The 16,673-nt window shown below is 39.3% G+C and overlaps 1 protein-coding gene across 2 annotated transcripts in view; it reads left to right on the top strand.

Moving 5' to 3' along the window:
- MND1 (meiotic nuclear divisions 1 homolog (S. cerevisiae)) overlaps positions 1-16,673 on the top strand; it is a 74,274-nt gene that overhangs the window by 46,137 nt on the left and 11,464 nt on the right. For both annotated transcript variants that reach the window (XM_011959777.1, XM_011959778.1), the window contains 2 exons: positions 6,616-6,690; positions 9,568-9,682. In XM_011959777.1, coding sequence (XP_011815167.1) covers positions 6,616-6,690; positions 9,568-9,682 — 190 coding nt within the window. The remainder of the gene's footprint in view (positions 1-6,615; positions 6,691-9,567; positions 9,683-16,673) is intronic.

Below are 16,673 nucleotides of genomic sequence, written 5' to 3'. Positions count from 1 at the left end.
GGGAGGCGGAGCTTGCAGTGAGCCGAGATTGCGCCACTGCACTCCAGCCAGGGCGACAGAGCGAGACTCCGTCTCAAAACATAAATAAATAATACGGCTTTTTTTTTTCCTTTTAAAGCAGAATGGAAATATAACCTTTTTTTACCCACAACATAGTGCATGAATTTTGATAAAGCAGTAGACTGATCTAGTTGCTTTTGCTCTTGTCTCTCTTTCTCTATTCCTTGGCATTCTTTCCCATCTGTGAACATCTCTGTATTCCTCCTTTAATGCTACGACATTTTTTTAATTTCTAAAAAAGAGTAAATCAGAATTCCAATGCAGCCAGCTTGAATCAGTCATTCTGTGTCTTATGTGTAGTTAGTTCCTCCAGGCAATGAATTAGCCCTTTAGAAAACATTGGCATTATTTTTCTCAATCCTGATTATCTGCATAGGTGACCTGGAATGCATTTAAGGGAAGCATTGTGTCAGTTCCTCAGATCTAAAGATGGAATCCTAGGCTGGGTGGGGTGGTTTGTAATTCCAGCACTTTGGGAGGACAAGGCAGGAGGATCACTTGAGCCCAGGAGTTTGAGACTAGCCAAGGAGTGAGACCTTGTCTCTACAAAAAAAAATTAAAAATTAGGCATAGTGGTGCATGCCTATAGTCCCAGCTGCTCAGGAGGCTCAGGTAGGAGGATTGCCTGAACCCTGCATTTCAAGGCTGTAGTGAGCCATGATCATGCCACTGCATTCCAGCCTGAGCAACAGAGTAAGACTCTGTCTCAAAAAAATGAATAAATAAAGATGAAATCCTGTTTTTACTGATTATAAGTAGTTTTTATTGTTGCAGCTGCAGTTTTGTTCTGGGTTACTGAGTTTTTAAAAATTATTATTTGCTTTAGTGAAATTTGGAAGTGGATTTGTTAAAGTATATAATTGTGGCACAAGATTTTTCTCAGCCACTTTGCCAACTGGAGACCTCCACAGCCAGCAGTGCCCCACTAGCCCCAACCCGGGCCTTGCTCAGCCCAGGCCTGCTGCTGGAGGTACCCTGCCCACTCAGCCCACCTGTGTTACAGCTTGTACTCCATTTGGCAGTTCCCGAGTTCTTATTCTGCTTCCAAGAAGAACAAGAATACCCTGACAATTGAAGGTTAAGAATGGACAGAGAAGAATGTCATTGAGCGACAGAACAGGTCTCATTGGAGAGGGATCTTAGGGGATGGTCCCCCCACCCCATAGTCCGATGGTTTCTCTCCCAGTGTGGCTGAGTCTGGGGCTTTTATGGGCACAGAATAGGGGAGTGCATACTGATTGGTTTGTGAGTATGCAAAGAAAGACTAAAGGCACCACTAAAAGGTGAGCACAGCAATATAGAAAACCAATTATGAAAGGGTAGGTATATGTAAAATAGGTGAAGGGTGGGGATCAGAGGAAAGCCACCAAATGGGAAGATGGGTTCTCAATCTAGTCTGTGGATTTAATTTGTAGTTTGGCTTTCAGGCTTTAAACTGTCTTTGGCTTGGAGGTGGGGTTTCACCAGGGACCCACCCCTATCTGCCTAGGCATTTGTCTGCCTCCTGCCATTATCAGTTGCATTATAGAATGTTGAAGACTTTGCTCTTTAAGGGAATATTATGGTAAATACCTTTTTATTGTTTATTAATTTTTTTTTTTTTTTTGAGATGAGGTCTTGCTCTGTCATCCAGGCTGGAGTGCAGTGGTGCGATCTTGGCTCACTACAACTTCCACCTCCTGGGTTCAAGTGGTTCTCCTGCCTCAGTCTCCTGAGTAGCTAGGATTACAGGTGTATGCCACCACACCCAGCTAATTTTTGTATTTTTAGTAGTGACGGGGTTTCACCACATTGGTCAGGCTGGTCTCGAACACCTGACCTCAAGTGATCCACCTGCCTTGGCCTCTCAAAGTGCTAGGATTACTAGTGTGAGCCACTGCGCCCAGCCCATGCCTTTTTAAAAATACAGGCTATCACCCCTCTATTTTTGTAAATGTGGACTTTTGTATTTCTTTTAAAGACGAACATTAAGATGTTTTCTAGTTCAGGCTATAGCATTTAGCAGTAATTGATCTTTGCTTGTGAACCAGATAACATTTTTCTATATATAAATATCCTGTGTGTTTTAGTTGAGTTTGTTACTATAAGAAAATAGATTCTTGTTTAGTTCACTAATTCTCAGAAGTGTGGTGTCCCCAACTAGCAGCATCACCTGGGAACATGCTAGAAATGCACATTATTGGACCCCACCGCAGATGTGCTATTCGGAAACTCGGGAGGTAGAGCCCAGGAACCTGTGCCTTAAAAAGCCCTTTGGATTCCACTATATGTTAAAGTTTGATAACTACTGGTTCAGATAGTTGATATACAGTGACTAGAAATCTCAGCTTTTGTCACATGAGGGCTGCATTTGGTTTATTTCCAAGGTATAGGTTAGGAACTATGGCAGTAGTGCAGCTGTATAGATGAAAAGCTGATAGCATGGGCAGCCCCACAAGAGTTGCTTTCATTGTTTGTTTCCAGTGGTTGGGTAGAACTATGCAGTGAGCCAAGAATCCTTCACTACTGAGTTGAACCAAATTATTTCAGTACTTAGGATAATTAGCAGAAGCTTTTCCTTTAATAACATCATTTGGATTGTGCCTCCCTCTATTACTAAGATACTTAAAATCACAAGTTATGAATTCCATGCTTCACATTTGAAATATGTAAGATTATTTTTGTAATTAAGAAATTTCTGAATGAGCTCTTTTTCAAATGCTTTTAAGTTGTAAATAATTCCAAACAGATGTATAGTACCTGAAAGATTCTTAATTAATATAATTAAGGTATATATCCTGGCTGAGTGTGGTGGCTCACGCCTGTAATCCCAGCACTCTGGGAAGCCCAGGTACATGAATTGCTTGAGCCCAGGAGTGCAAGACCAGCCTGGGCAACATGGCAAAGTTCCATCTCTACAAAAAAAAATAAAAAAATTAGCCGGGCGTGGTAGCATGTATCTGTGGTTCCAGCTACTTGGGAGGCTGAGGTAGGAGGATTTCTTGAGCCCGGAAAGCAAAGGTTGCAGTGAGCCGAGATCCGGCCACTGCATTCCAGCCCCTGTCTCAAAAAAAAAAAAAAAAAAGTATATATATGTATGTGTGTATATATATATAAAATGTCCTTTCATTATTGTCTTTTATATAATTAGTAACTGTTTGGATAGTGTCTACCTGTCTGGTTATTTTAAAAACATTTTTAATGGAAAAATGTTATGCTAAAATATGTGTTTTTTTAATTGGAAAAAATTATTTACTCCTAAATTTAAATGTTATGTATATATTTTAATTATTTCAGGCAGGTCCTTCAGGGTGGAATATTAACTTTTATTTTATTTTTTTTTTTATTTTGAGATAGAGTCTCACCCTGTTGCCCAGGCTGGAGTGCAGTGGTATGATCTCAGCTCATTGCAACTTCCACCTCCCAGGTTCAAGTGATTCTTGTGCCTCAGCCTCTCAAGTAGCTGGGATTATAGGTGCACGCCACCACGCCCAGCTAATTTTTGTATTTTTAGTAGAGAGAGCATTTCCCCATGTTGGTCAGGCTAATATTAACTTTTAAAATATGACTTTATTTTATAAATAGGAATACTTTTTTAAAAGAACTAGATCTTCAGCCGAGGGTGGTGGCTCACGCCTGTAATCCCAGCACTTTGGGAGGCTGAGGCGGGCGGATCATGAGGTCAGAAGATCGAGACCATCCTGGCTAAGATGGTGAAACCTCATCTCTACTAAAAATACAAAAACAAAATTAGCCAGGCGTGGTGGCAGGCACCTGTAGTCCCAGCTACTCCGGAGGCTGAGGCGGGAGAATGGCATGAACCCGGGAGGTGGAGCTTGCAATAAGCCGAGATCCCACCACTGTACTCCAGCCTGGGTGACAGAGTGAGACTCCATCTCAAAAAACAAACAAACTGCTCCCCCACCCCGGAAAAAAAAAAAAAAAACACAAAAAAAACTAACTGTTCACAATATGATCTAGTCATATGTAGAGAGTGGATAGTATTTAGATATCCTTTTTTTGCTTGAAACTCAGAAATACTATCTTCAAAAAGTTGGTAAGTTTACCCTTGCTTTGGGAAATCTTTCACATCTCAGTACGCATAAAGGGATCGTTGTAAGCTTTCCTTTAACAGCTCTCCAGTCACTGATTCTAATCCATAGCATGAACAAGATCTATAGATAATGCCAGGCAGACACCACTACAAACCAGTTATACCTCTCCTTGCAAGTAATTATCTTCCTAAATTAAAAAACAAAATCTGCTGTATACATATATATATATGTATTTTTTTTTTGAGATGGAGTCTGGCTCTGTCGCCCAGGCTGGAGTGCGGTGGCCGGCTCTCAGCTCACTGCAAGCTCTGCCTTCCAGGTTTACGCCATTCTCCTGCCTCCGCCCCCCAAGTAGCTGGGACTACAGGCGCCCGCCTCATCGCCCGGCTAGTTTTTTGTATTCTTTAGTAGAGACGGGGTTTCACCGGATTAGCCAGGGTGGTCTCGATCTCCTGACCTTGTGATCCGCCCGTCTCGGCCTCCCAAAGTGCTAGGATTACAGGCTTGAGCCACCGCGCCTGGCCATGTATACATATATTTTTAAGACGGAGTTTCTCTCCTTGCTCAAGCTGGAGTGCAATGGCGCTATCTTGGCTCACTGTAACCTCCGCCTCCCAGGTTCCAGCGATTCTCCTGCCTCAGCCTCTGGAGTAGCTGGGATTACAGGCACCCACCACCAAATCCGACTAATTTTTCGTATTTTTAGTAGAGAGTAGAGATTAGGTTTCACCATGTTGGCCATGCTGGTCTCGGCGTGGTGAGCCACCACGCCGGGCTGTGAACAGTTAGTTTTTTATAATCAGCCAACAGAAATTAAATCCATCCAATTATTAATTATTTTCTAAATGTTTGTAATCCAAGAATGAGGGAGGAGTGAAATATTTTTTAAGAAGGCCCTTACCCAATCAAATGAATCTGTAATTTCTAACTAGTTTATAGCAAAAGATGTGGAGAATTTAGTATTCAGAATTTCCTGTGATTGTTTGTTTACTTGTAGACCCAGGTGAGATTAATAAAATTGAGACAAGAAGCCAACACTCTGAAATTAACCAGTCCTTTTTGATGTGTAGGCCTACCCGCATGCTAATCAACATTCAATATCTGTAGTCTCTTTATGCTGGTGTTATTTAATCCATCTCCACATACAACTTATCTACTTTCTAAGCTGAGTAAAAAGTTTAAACTGATGATTTGTAAGATATATAAAACAGGCTGAGCAACAGGGCACACACCTGTGATCCCAGCATGTTGGGAGGCTGAGGTCGGAAGATTACTTGAGCCTGGAGGTTCAAGGGCAACATGGTAAAACTCCATCTCTAGAAAAAATTTTTACAATAGCTGATTGTGGTGGTGCACACCTGCAGTCCCAGCTACTGGGAGGTGGAGGTTGGAGGATGGCTTGAGCCTGGGAGGCAAAGGTTGCAGGGAGTCATGATCGTGACACTGCACTCCAGCCTAGGCACCGGAGTGAGATACTGTCTCAAGAATAAAAAAGAGAAAAAGATATAAAACATACCTAAAATTGGCAATAGGCTAGCAGATTTTTTTCTTGAGAACATGATATGTAACTATGCAGTTCCTTGTGAAGTACTTTATGTAATAATAATAAGTGACAAATTTATTATTGACTTAGTGAACTAGGTCAGGTATTTTGAAAAGACTTTAGTCGGAAGTGAAATGAAATTTGTAGAGAGAATTTATATAAAAGAGATTTTTTTGGATTTTCAAATTCAGTTTCTTTTCTTTTTTTTTTTTTTTTAGTAGCTGGGACTACAGGCTCATGCCATCACACTTGGCTAAATTTTTTTGTATTTGTTGAGATGGGGCTTTGCTGTGTTGCCCAGGCCGGTCTCTACCTCGTGGGGTCATGCGATCTGCCTGCCTTGGCCTCTCAAAGTGCTGGGATTACAAGCGTGAGTCACCGTGCCTGGCCTTCAAGTTCAATTTCTAACTAAATAATAGACCTCAAGTTACTTGGTGTAAGAGTGGGGACCCTAATAAATAGAGATTATGTGGAAAAGATTAGAGGCATGATATTTGTTTCATGTATTGGCATGGAATAAAAAGAAAATGTTTTTTAAACTTTTTTTTTTCCAGTGTACCCTAATGATTAATGGTCCTTGGTTTTCTTCAGATTGGAGAAATTAGTTCCTAGTATAGTGTTTGACTTTATTTTCTTTTTTTGTTTTTTTTTGAGACAGGGTCTTGCTCTGTCACCAGGCTGGAGTGCAGTGGCTCTATCTCGGCTCACTGCAACCTCAGCCTCTCAAGTAGCTGGGACTACAGGCGTGCGTCACCACGCCCAGCTCGTTTTTGTATTTTTAGTAGAGACAGGGTTTCACCATGTTGACCAGGATGATCTCCATCTCTTGACCTTGTGATCCGCCCGCCTTGGTCTCCCAAAGTGCTGGGATTACAGGTGTGAGCCACTGTACCCGGCCAACTTTGTTTTCATAAACTACTATATGACTACATGGCAGTTTATCTTAGCAAGCTATTTTATTTGTTTTTGATTCTCTAGTTGTCTGAGGGAAGCCAAAAGCATGCAAGCCTGCAGAAAAGCATTGAAAAAGCTAAAATTGGCCGATGTGAAACGGTAAGTTTGTGTCTATAGATTCTTTTAATAATGGCAATTCTACATATTAGAGTAAGGACACAGAGCTTACTGTGAGGAAGATGCATTTCTACCAGAAGAAAAGGAGATGATAGCCAAGGATATGAACGTTTGACCCAGTAGGATTCACTAATTGTGAGTCTAGATTTTATTATTATTATATATGGTAGCATGGCATAGAAGCATAAACCCTAGAGCCAGACTGCCTGGGTTTGAAAGTCTCCTAAATTCTGTTTTCACTTTTCTCTGTTGCAAAATGGGGAGTAATAAAATCTGTTGTACTTCATTGGGTTATTGTGTGGATTAAACTAGTTAATATTTGCAAAGCACCTGGAAGAGGACCTGGTACATGGTAAGCCCTATATAAATGTTTATGTAAATTTTTAAGAGTCTTTAAAAAAAATTTGTATAGAACAAACTGAAAACCATCAACATAGTATCTTTGTGGCCTTGTAATATTTAAAAATTTTTTAAATAAATATTGACCTATTTTTTAAAAGTGCAATATTTTTCTAAGTATTAGGTTAGAGATTTTAAAAAATCATTTCACTTTCTATTTTCATCATTATCTAAACTGTAGACTTATGACTTTAAAAAATATTGAAGATCAACATGAACCACTAAGCATTTCATCTGGGCCTATATTAGTATCACTTGATTGGGAAAGAAAGCAACTGGAAACCTTGTCACATAGTAGAAAGGGATATAGCAAAGCTTTACAGTGGCTTTATGCTTTCAAAGTTATTTCACATATATTGTTTTATGTGAATCAGCACAATCACAGATAGGAATTGGAGAATAGTCATTTCTAAAGAATATTCAAGGAAAGGTAAATTCTGGGCATAACCTGAAGCTGTTCTATTTCTTCCTCAGTTGACAATAGCAACTACCACTTTATTTGATCCTTTTGTTTGTTTTTTTAAACACTGGCAATAACTTGTAGAACCACCTTCAACTAATGGTGACATACACTTGCCCTGAAGTTGTCAGCCAGTCTACTGTTAATCCACTGAAACAAGTACATCTTGCAGGGAAAAACCCATCAGCAAACATAGTTGCCGCCTGCAGATATCAGAAGAGCTTAATGGTTCAGAAATGTTCCTAAGAAAGATGAAGTCTTGTGCTCATCCTGATCTTACCAGCCAGGACTTTTCAGAACTACCTGGCGCCTATCTGCTAGATACTATTCTTGATGATGTTGGTGATCCTGCTGTTGGTAAAGAAGAAAAATAGCTAACATGTGTATTCTACTTACTCTGAGCCAGGCAACTACTGTTCTAAATGCATTTTGTATATTTATTGAATCCTACCAGCAGTCTAGGAAGGTGGCTACCGTTACTGTCTCCATTTTACTTTTTGAGGAACTGGAGGCACAAAGAGGTTAAATAATTTGGCAAAGATCTCAGTGATAGTGACTGTCTAAGATTGTTTCAATGCATGATACCTGGAGAACTATCATTGTATTCACATTGGATGTTCACCACTCTGCTTCTCCTTTTTTTCTCCTCTTGATTTTGTTTTGTTTTGTTTTGTTTTTTGGTTTGTGTTTTAGAGATGGAGTATCTCTGTATTGCCCAGGCTGCCCTTGAACTCCTGGGCTCAAGTGATCCCCCTGCCTCAGCCTCCTGAGTATCTGGTACTACAGGCAGGCACCACCACACTTGGTGACAGTGTTCCTTTTGAAGCATGTATAATTTGGGTATTGATGGCAAATAATGACTTATCTTCTTATATTCTAGTTATTTTAAAATCTCTCCTGAGCTGTGCAAGTATGATATACACTAAGCATGTGTGGCTATTTATATTTAAGTAAAAATTAGCTACAATTAAATTTAGTTTCTCAGTCACAGTGGCCACATTGCATATATTGAGTAGCAACATGTGGCTAGTGGGTCTTGCAGTGAAGAGTGCAGATCTAGAAAGTTTTCCTCACTGCTGAGAGTTCTGTTGGGGTGTGCTGCTTCTGAGCGTGCTGCTCTGTATACGCAGTCTCTTGTACAAATGCTAGCAAAGGAACTCTCTTCGCTTTGGAACCAAACAACACAGCTAAAAGCAAAGTAGAAAAATACAAATAAAAAATACAAGGTAGCTGGGAACCTTACAAGTCGTGTTAAGCAGTTTGAACTTTACTTGATTTTGCCTTGGATTTATCCTTGATTCTGTACTATAATCTTTGCGAACATTTGGTTTTTGTTTGGGCTTTTCAGGTTTCAGAAATACAAAATGAATACGTATAGCACTATGACTTCCACCTGCCAGTGAGAAATATGGCTAGACATTTCAAATGGTTTTTATTGGATCATATTGTATTTTGAAGCTTTATTCTGGTTTACCTTTAAAGAATAGGTGTTGGGAGGCCTCAAGCTACAATTGTGTTATTTCTTTAAATGTATATAAAATATTAAGGATATATTAAAATAGTCTTAAAAATTGAAAAATTGTCTAGAATACTGTTAAAGATAATTATATAATGATCGATGTTGTCTTAAAATGTTACTTACATATGTAGACTTGTGAAACTAACTCAAAAAGTAGTATAATTTTTTTCTCTAACATACGACGACATGGTCATCTTAGAGTTCTAACATGAACCTCTCACCTATTTGTGAGTATTCTGTTCTACATATTAACTCCCATTTAGTTATTCAATATATATAAAAGATTCTTGAGATTTCAGGAAAGATGAGAATTGAGCTTGTTCTTATGCTGTGAATATCTGTGTGTGTATGCTTATATATATAATATCAAAAGTCTAATGCACATAATTTATGAGAAATAAAATGAAATTGTTATAAAATGTATTACCTTACAACATACAGAATCTTGTCTTAATTGAATATAAAACTATTTGGAATGCAGGAAGAGCGAACCAGGCTAGCAAAAGAGCTTTCTTCACTTCGAGACCAAAGGGAACAGCTAAAGGCAGAAGTAGAAAAATACAAAGATTGTGATCCACAAGTCGTGGAAGAAATACGTAAGTTTGTATCATATCTTAGGTGTCTTTAACTTTGATAATGAAAAACACTTTATATTTCTAGTTGCCTGCTAACCATTCTCCATGTATATGAGAAAATAAAACCAGTTAAGATAGTATTCTGTTTGTAGTACTCTAATTTTGTATTTGTAACATAGTAGGAAAATATTGCTTTAGTATCGCCATTAAGAAGTCTTAATGTGCCAGGCACGTTGGCTAACGCCTATAATCCCAGCACTTTGGGAGGCTGAGATGGGTGGATTGCTTGAGCTCAGGAGTTCAAGACCAGCCTGGCCAACATGGTGAAATCCCATCTCTACCAAAAAAACACAAAAATTAGCCAAGCGTGGTGACACATGCCTGTAGTCCCAGCTACTTGGGAGGCTGGAATGGGAGAATGACTCAAGCCCAGGAGGTTGAAGCTGCAGTGTGCTATATGTGTCATTGCACTCCAGCCTGGGTGACAAAGTAGGACTCTGTCTCAAAAAAAAAAAAAAAAGAGAGAGAAGTCTTAATGTTAGAGCATTGAACAGTGACAACTTTGAAATTATAAGCATTTTAAAATTAAGGAAGATGTGTGGGATAGAAGGATAAAGACATAAAATATAAGCTTAGAGAACTGATGAGTCAGAAAAAAAGCTAATTTGGTCTGAAGAACTTTGATTCTGTAAAGAAATCCGTCATTATCTTCTAAGAAAAATGATACCAGAAGTAGAAGAGTTTGCAAGTTGCAGAAAATCAGTCTTGAGTTGCCTTTTAAATATACCAGTGATTTTTTTTTCCTTCTTTTAAACCAGAGTCCCCAGAGCTTTGTTTTGAATAATGTTTATATATTTTTTAAAAGATAGAAATGTGAATATTTGAGGAGATAAAAGAGTGTATTATAAAGACATAGCATTTAATTACTTGGGAAAATATAACTTTTTAAATATTTTTCTGTCTTAGCCTGTCTTATGTTTAGGAAACTGTACCAAGTGAAACTTACAGAAAAGCTGATATTATAGTGTGTGATAGAAGGCTTTGAAAGACATGGAAAATATTTGGTATGTTAAAATTAACCTGAGGATAGTTTGATTGCAACTAAGCTGGCCTAGTCCTTGGCAGTGGCCTTTACAATTAAAGAATTTTTAAGCAGTTCAGTTAGTGTAAATCTGAAGTTAAAGTTCATATTAGAGACAGGTCGCTGCTTTGCACAACTCCAGGAGGCACCATTCACATATATGGAGTACATAGCCTAGATGGTGATATGTAGTGCCACTTGAAGGGGTGGCCTGCCCCTCCACACTTGTGGGTGCTTCTCGTTAGGTGGAACGAGAGACTTGAGAAAAGGAAATAATACACAGAGACAAAGTATAGAGAAAGAAAAGCGGGACCCAGGGGACCGGCGCTTAGCTTACAGAGGACCCACGCCGGCACCGGCCTCTGAATTCCCTTAGTATTTATTGATCATTATCTTTACCATCAAAGAGATAAGGGAGTGGCTGGAAAATAGGGTCATCGTAGGAAGGTCAGCAGTAAGACATATGAACAAAAATCCCTGTAACATAAATAAAATTAAAGGAAAATGCTGTGCCTTGAGATGCATATGCGAACATCTCCATAAACCTTTTAGCAGTATTGATCCAGCAAGCCCCACCTTATTCCTAAAGGCGGTTTTCTCCTTGCTTAGTAAACAAACCATTGCCCAGGGAGGGGCAGGAGACAAATGTTTTTCTCTATGTTGAGATTTAAGAGAATAGTGATGACCTTTAACCACAAGCAGCCTTTAGGCACTAGTTTAACAAAACACATTCTGCACAGCCCAAAATCCTTTTAACCTTAAGTCACTTTCGCACATGTCTCTTGCAAGGACAAAGTTGGAGGTAAGGTCACAGATCAACAGCATCTCAAATACAGAGCCCAGTGGAGTCTCTTATGTCTACTTCCTTCTATATAGACACAGTAACAGGCTGATCTCTTTCTTTTCCCCACACCACTGGTTCAGCTGATTACCCAGGGTGATTTTCAAAGAGAGGCAGAGGCAGAATAACTCCCTGAGCCAGTCATTCTCTCTAAGTTAAGTATTTGGGGAGACAGGTCAGCTCTTTTATGCTGACCACAGATTCATTTGTCATCATCCTGCAGAAGAAAGTGCTAATCAAATCTACACCTACAAAAATAACCACCTTAATCTGTTTGAAAGTTTTAACTAATACCAGATGATCCTCAGTGAGCACAAGCACATCACAGCAGGAGAGTACCTCACAGGTAGGTTACTGTTAGGAAGCTAGGCCTGCATATGATTCATCTTCAAAAGGAAACAGACTGCTTGTTCAGGAGGACGTAGAACATTGTGTACCTTATCTAGAGCACCTTCTCATTCTCTTGAAAGAAAACTTCAAGCACAATTTCTTAACGAGGTTGAATACTTTCAGGTGATTTATTTTCAGGATCGCATGACTATGCCCTCTAGCAGTTCATCATGAAAAATGTGACTTTCCACGATAACCAAATCTGACCCTTCATTTACTCTTACTTGCCTTTTTTCCTGATTTCAGTTTTGTGTGATTCTTGTACTTGGTGTACTACCTCTTTGCTCCTGTTTCATTCTCTTTTATGTCTAGGACCTACAACTCTTAGGTATATTCAAAAAGACGTAAGCTTTTCCACCCCATGGTCCCTATTGTACTGCCACAGCTATTTCCTTGGACAGGTGACCCTTGCTAATATCACCTCCAATTGACTCCCCAGTCCTTTTCTTAATTTTGATACATTCTGCCCACTCAGGAATGAATAAAACCCTTATTTAGGTTTACTAAACTACTGTAACCTACACTGATAGTGACCCTGAGCCAGTGGATCACATTAAGGTTCAGGAAATTAACAGGGAATTGTGCCAGACCGATTCATGAAGTGGGGAAAACTTGTATTGTAGGCATGTTAATTTAAGATGTTGCCATTCCTTGTAGGTCTGATTCAAGTAGCACTTTTGGCAAACACATCACCTCTTAGGTAATAAAACTTCAGAGAAGCAGTTCAGGGTATACAAAGGATGGTGAACTTTCTGGAGGGTGGAATAACACAGTTGAGGAAGAGGCAGCAACTGAAATTTTAAACTGGTTGCCTGCATTCTGCTGTCTATTTTAACCCTTGAATGTATAACTTTGGTAATTTATTTCCCAACCCAAGGAAAACATGCCATTGTGAATGAGTATTACAGTATATGAGGTCTCACTGAGAGAACAAACCTGAAATTTTCTGGTTTTCAGTGAGATTTTTATATTTTTTTATTTTTTAGTTTTTTGGAGACAGGGCCTTGCTCTGTCTCCCAGCCTGAAGTGCAATGCATAATCAGGGCTCACTGTAGCCTCAACCCCCCAAGCTCAAGTCATTCTCCTACCTCAGCTTCCCAAGTAGCTGAGACTACAGGCACGTGCCACCACACTCAGCTAGTTTACTTTTAATTTTATTTTTTAAAGAGATGGTGTCTCGCTGTATTGTCCCGCTGGTTTCGAACTCCTGGCCTCAAGCAGTTGTCTCCCTTTGGCCTCCCAAAGTGCTGGGATTACAGGTGGGATTCACCATGCTTAGCCGTTATCATTTTTCATCAACATCAGACTAGGTTATCTTTTAATAGTTATTTATGCAACCATGTAAAAAGATGGATCCTGGAGAACTTGTAATGGAGTCTATTAAAGATATATTAATTTTTGACTTGGGAGTGAGAGAGTAAGAATCTTTCCTTCCTGGCTTTGTGCATTTTTACAAATTTATGAAAGATTATCATCTTTTTTGCCAGACACAGTGGCTCATGCCTGTAATCCCAGCACTTTGGGAGGCCAAAGCAGTAAGATAGCTTTAGGCTAGGAGTTTGAGATTAGCCTGGGCAAGAGAGAGAGACCCTATCTCTACAAACAATTTAAAATTAGCTGGTCATGCTGGCATGCACTGTAGTCAAGTTTTCTTCCTCCAGTTTTATTACGTTTCTACTTGAGAGACTGAGATGGGAGGATTGCTTGCACCCAGTAGTTCAAGGCTGCAGTGAGCTAGGGTTGTGCCACTATATTCCAGTCTGGGCAACAGATTGAGATCCTGTCTCTTGAAAAAGGATTAACATCTAGCAAGATAAAATTCATTATGTCTGGCATATAAGCAAAGACTACCAGGCCTGGAGAGAAGTGGGAAAACATGATCTATAATGAGCAGAATACTCCATCAATCAAAATTGATCCAGAAATTAGGATCAGAAGACCAGAACATTTAAAAAGTTATTATAACTGTTTCCATATGTTCAAAAAGTTAAGTGGAAATAGAGAAGATATAAAAAAGACCCAGGTCAAACTTTTGGACATGAAAACTACAATGTCTAACCTGAAAAATATGCTATGGTGAATTACCAGCAGATTAAATTTTGCAGAAGAAAGAATTGGTGTTAGTTGAAGATACAGCAATAGAAACATCCAAAATGAAACACAGAAAATAAAGAATTTAAAAAAGATTAAAATGGGGCCAGGCGCAGTGGCTCACTCCTGTAATTCCAGCACTTTGGGAGGCTAAGGTGGGTGGATCACTTGAGCCCAGGAGTTCGAGGCCAGCCTGGACAGCATATGGAGTCCTTCACTCATGTATAAATTAAAAACTTTAAAAATAGGAAAATGGCATCTGTGAGCCTTAAGACAACTTCAAGGGACCTAATAAATGTATAATTACAGTCCCAAATGGAGTATGTTTTGGTGGGAGGAGAAGTTGCTGAGCCAGAAAAATATCTGAAGAAATAAAAGCTAAAGTTTAAAGTTTTTCAAATTTGATGAAAAGTATAAACCCACAAATCCAAGAAATTTAAATATTTAAGTAGTAGATGCCAGTGATCCCCTTATCACTAAATTTAGAGAACTTCTTAAGACTTTAACCTCTACTCACCCCAAATCTCCATTCCTCAATGAAATTATTGTTTTTAAAATGCACTTTTTGATAATGAGGAGTTTCATGGGATTTTAGCTATCATGTTAGTGCAGAACAGATTATACTGGATTAAAGGCTTACGAGTTTCACAAATTGATTTTAATAGGATTTGGTTCTTGGTAGCATGGCTATAGCCCCCCCATGTTATATCACTCAAGCTTATCTCTAAGTCTGTCATATTTATTCAGAGAATAATTTGGTGACTGTAGCCATAACCATTTGTTCATATGGGGCATGGGTATATATTTTCTTATTTCTCAGTAACATCCGTGAGAAATAATTTATATTTATGCCAGTTGAATTATATCATTAAGCAAGTATTTAGAAGATTAATTGCTTTGGAGGCAGAGGCAGGCAGATCACTAGGGGTCAGGAGTTTGAGACCAGCCTGGCCAAGTTGGTGAAATGCTGTTTCTATTAAAAATACAAAAATTAGCCGGGCATGGTGGCACACACCTGTAATCCCAGCTACTCTGGACGCTGAGACAGGAGAATCGCTTGAACCGGGGAGGAGAAGGCTGCAGTGAACCAACATCACGCACTGCACTCCATCCTGGGCGACAGAGCGAAAACAGTCTCAAAACAACAACAACAAAATTAATTGCAGTATCCAAGAAGTGATATTTACAAGCAACAATTCTTTCAACAATTTTTTAATTTAGCTATTCTGACCATTATTCAAATGTGACCAGAGAAAATATGTTAGTAGAAATTAAATTCCCACAAAAATACTTGAAAATATCTTGGAGGTACTTAAGTAATTTTCTGAGAAATAAATGCCAGGATGACAGTAAAAAGGTGGAGTAAGGACTTCTGAAACTTTGCCCTTTCAGAAAACTTGCAAAAATTGTTGTAGTCAACTTTTTCAGACCTCTGGAAATTAACCAAAGGCTTACAGGAGCCTACTGAGGAAAATTAGCAGACTCTAAGTAAGAATAATGAGCTTTGTGGTATTGAATTTGCCTGTTCTCATTTCCCACTCTCACCTCAGCAGTGACCTTGAAGGATAACAACCCTGCATTCCTACTGTCTAGGTGAGCAAAACGCAGCTGGAGCTCTGTAAGAGCCTTGATCCCAAAGAATTTTCGTTATTTACATGTTTGGTGGTTCCCTGGAGGACACCAATAGGAAAGACTGTCTTTGTTTGGTCTGGCCTGGGGTATGCCCAGTGCTAAAACTCCTCTCTGTGGGGAGTGTTTGTCTATAACAATTACAAACAATAATTTTAACTTCTCAGTTAATCATTGTTGATGAATAACAGTTGAAGCAAACAGTAGACTAATCCAAAAGCTTAAAAGGGCCAAGTGCAGTGGTTTATGCCCGTAATCCTAACAATTTGGGAAGATTGCTTGAGCCCAAGAGTTCAAAACCAGTATGAAGGAAATGGCAAACTCCATCTCTATAAATAATTTAAAAATTAGGCATGGTGGCATGTGCCTGTAGTACTAGCTACTCAGGAGGCTGAGGTGGGAGGATCACTTGAGCCCAGGAAATCAAGACTGCAGTGAGCCGTGATTGTGCCACTGTGCTCTAGCTTGGGTGACAGAGTGAGACCCTTCTAAAAAAAAAAGGAAAAACTAAATGATATGTTCATGAGAGCCTTGAAGAGCAGCATATTCCTGGAACTATAGAAGGCCTACAAGCATGTTTAGGGTTGTTCACATTCTCAGTAAAGACCTGGAATGGTCCCCACATCTAGCTGACCTTGATGCTCTGTGCAAGCAAGAAGCGAAGAGTAGTAAGTCAGAGTTATAAACTGCCTTGCTGAGAACGCATGTCCCAGCACACGCAAACTCTTAGGCAAAGACGGCCTCTTCATAGAGGTTTAGTCCAAGCATTTAAGGAAATCTCTGTTCAATTAATAGCTTGACCAAGTAGAGACTTCTAGTCTAGTCTCTAGTACTAAGCTAACCAAGTAGAGACTTCAGTGGCCATGCTTAAGAACATGGACTTTACAGATTTAGTTCAGGAAAATTACTAAACAAATTGTAACAACTATTACAAGCAGCAATCCTGGAGAGTGGGGAGAATCTGCTTTCTAGGGTTGCTA

Source organism: Colobus angolensis, unplaced genomic scaffold (genome assembly GCF_000951035.1).
Source record: "Colobus angolensis palliatus isolate OR3802 unplaced genomic scaffold, Cang.pa_1.0 Scaffold5, whole genome shotgun sequence".
In the NCBI taxonomy this organism is placed as follows: Eukaryota; Metazoa; Chordata; class Mammalia; order Primates; family Cercopithecidae; genus Colobus; species Colobus angolensis.
This window is presented reverse-complemented; position numbering and strand designations above follow the sequence as displayed.